The sequence below is a fragment of the Penaeus monodon genome, chromosome 20, assembly GCF_015228065.2.
Source record: "Penaeus monodon isolate SGIC_2016 chromosome 20, NSTDA_Pmon_1, whole genome shotgun sequence".
NCBI classification, from domain to species: Eukaryota; Metazoa; Arthropoda; class Malacostraca; order Decapoda; family Penaeidae; genus Penaeus; species Penaeus monodon.
In genome coordinates, this window is record NC_051405.1 from 11,558,437 (window position 1) to 11,559,386 (window position 950).

The window sequence follows — 950 nt, forward strand, 5'->3', positions numbered from 1 at the left end:
GTAGGAAATTAAGATTATGAATACTGACAAATTATATAGAAAATGGTTGTAAATGAACAAGATAATGGATAACGGAATCTTTTTAATTCAGGCTACATAGTTATATCTCTTCAGAAGGAAAGACTAAAAGAATATGCATTGCCATCATTACAAAAAGTGAAGCGCACCTCGGGATGACAGCGCGCGGTGTTCTGCAATTGGCACTTGCAAGGGTGGCGGCAGTTAGCACCCCAGGTCATCGCAGGGCACGGCATGTTGCACTTGGGCCCGAAGCGACCTGGATTGCACTCGCAAAAGCCAAAGACCCTGTTGCAACGCATCGAGGGGCACATCATTGGGCAGCGCCGTTCGCACTTTTCGCCGTAATAACCTGTTGGGAAGAAATGAAGAAAGTGGCATCGGTTGTGAGTATTATTTTATCAATCATTTATTCACATAAATCATTTGCAAAGGTGAGGTAACAAAAACAACACCCGAGAGACCAAGGCTATAAAACATTGCGTAATTATTTATTTCCACAAATAGTCCCCCAGTAAGCCTCTAAATACATTCTCCCCATCAGTAAAATAGAAAAATAACATGTTTTTATATCTGCTGAAACCCACTTACCAGCAGGGCAGCCATCTTCACAGAACTTGCCAGAGACGCCCGGGGGGCAAATGCAGTCTCCGTTCACAGTCTCACAGGTCCCGCCGTTCTCGCACCTGCATACCTGGGGAGAGGAAATTATAAGTGGCTTTTGTATTAAGTGACTGGAGTCGTGATTGTGCAAGCGTATGTGAGGGAAGTTCTGAGAATTATTTGGCGATGTTATTCTGTTTTCATGTCAACTTTTATAAGCACTCATATAAGTGAAGATACACATTTATATACATATGTCCTGTTGCATCATTCTGTCTCCGTGGCTATCGTTCTGGCTATAACACGAACAAACACAGATGTAAACATTG

General features: G+C 42.7%; 1 protein-coding gene across 1 annotated transcript in view; it reads right to left on the reverse strand.

Moving 5' to 3' along the window:
* The window catches only part of LOC119585618 (multiple epidermal growth factor-like domains protein 6), a gene marked incomplete in the record, with an annotated part of 108,922 nt that overhangs the window by 8,132 nt on the left and 99,840 nt on the right, over positions 1 to 950 (reverse strand). The window contains 2 exon segments of the mRNA XM_037934286.1: positions 168 to 370; positions 610 to 712. Of these exon segments, the coding sequence (XP_037790214.1) occupies positions 168 to 370; positions 610 to 712 (306 nt within the window).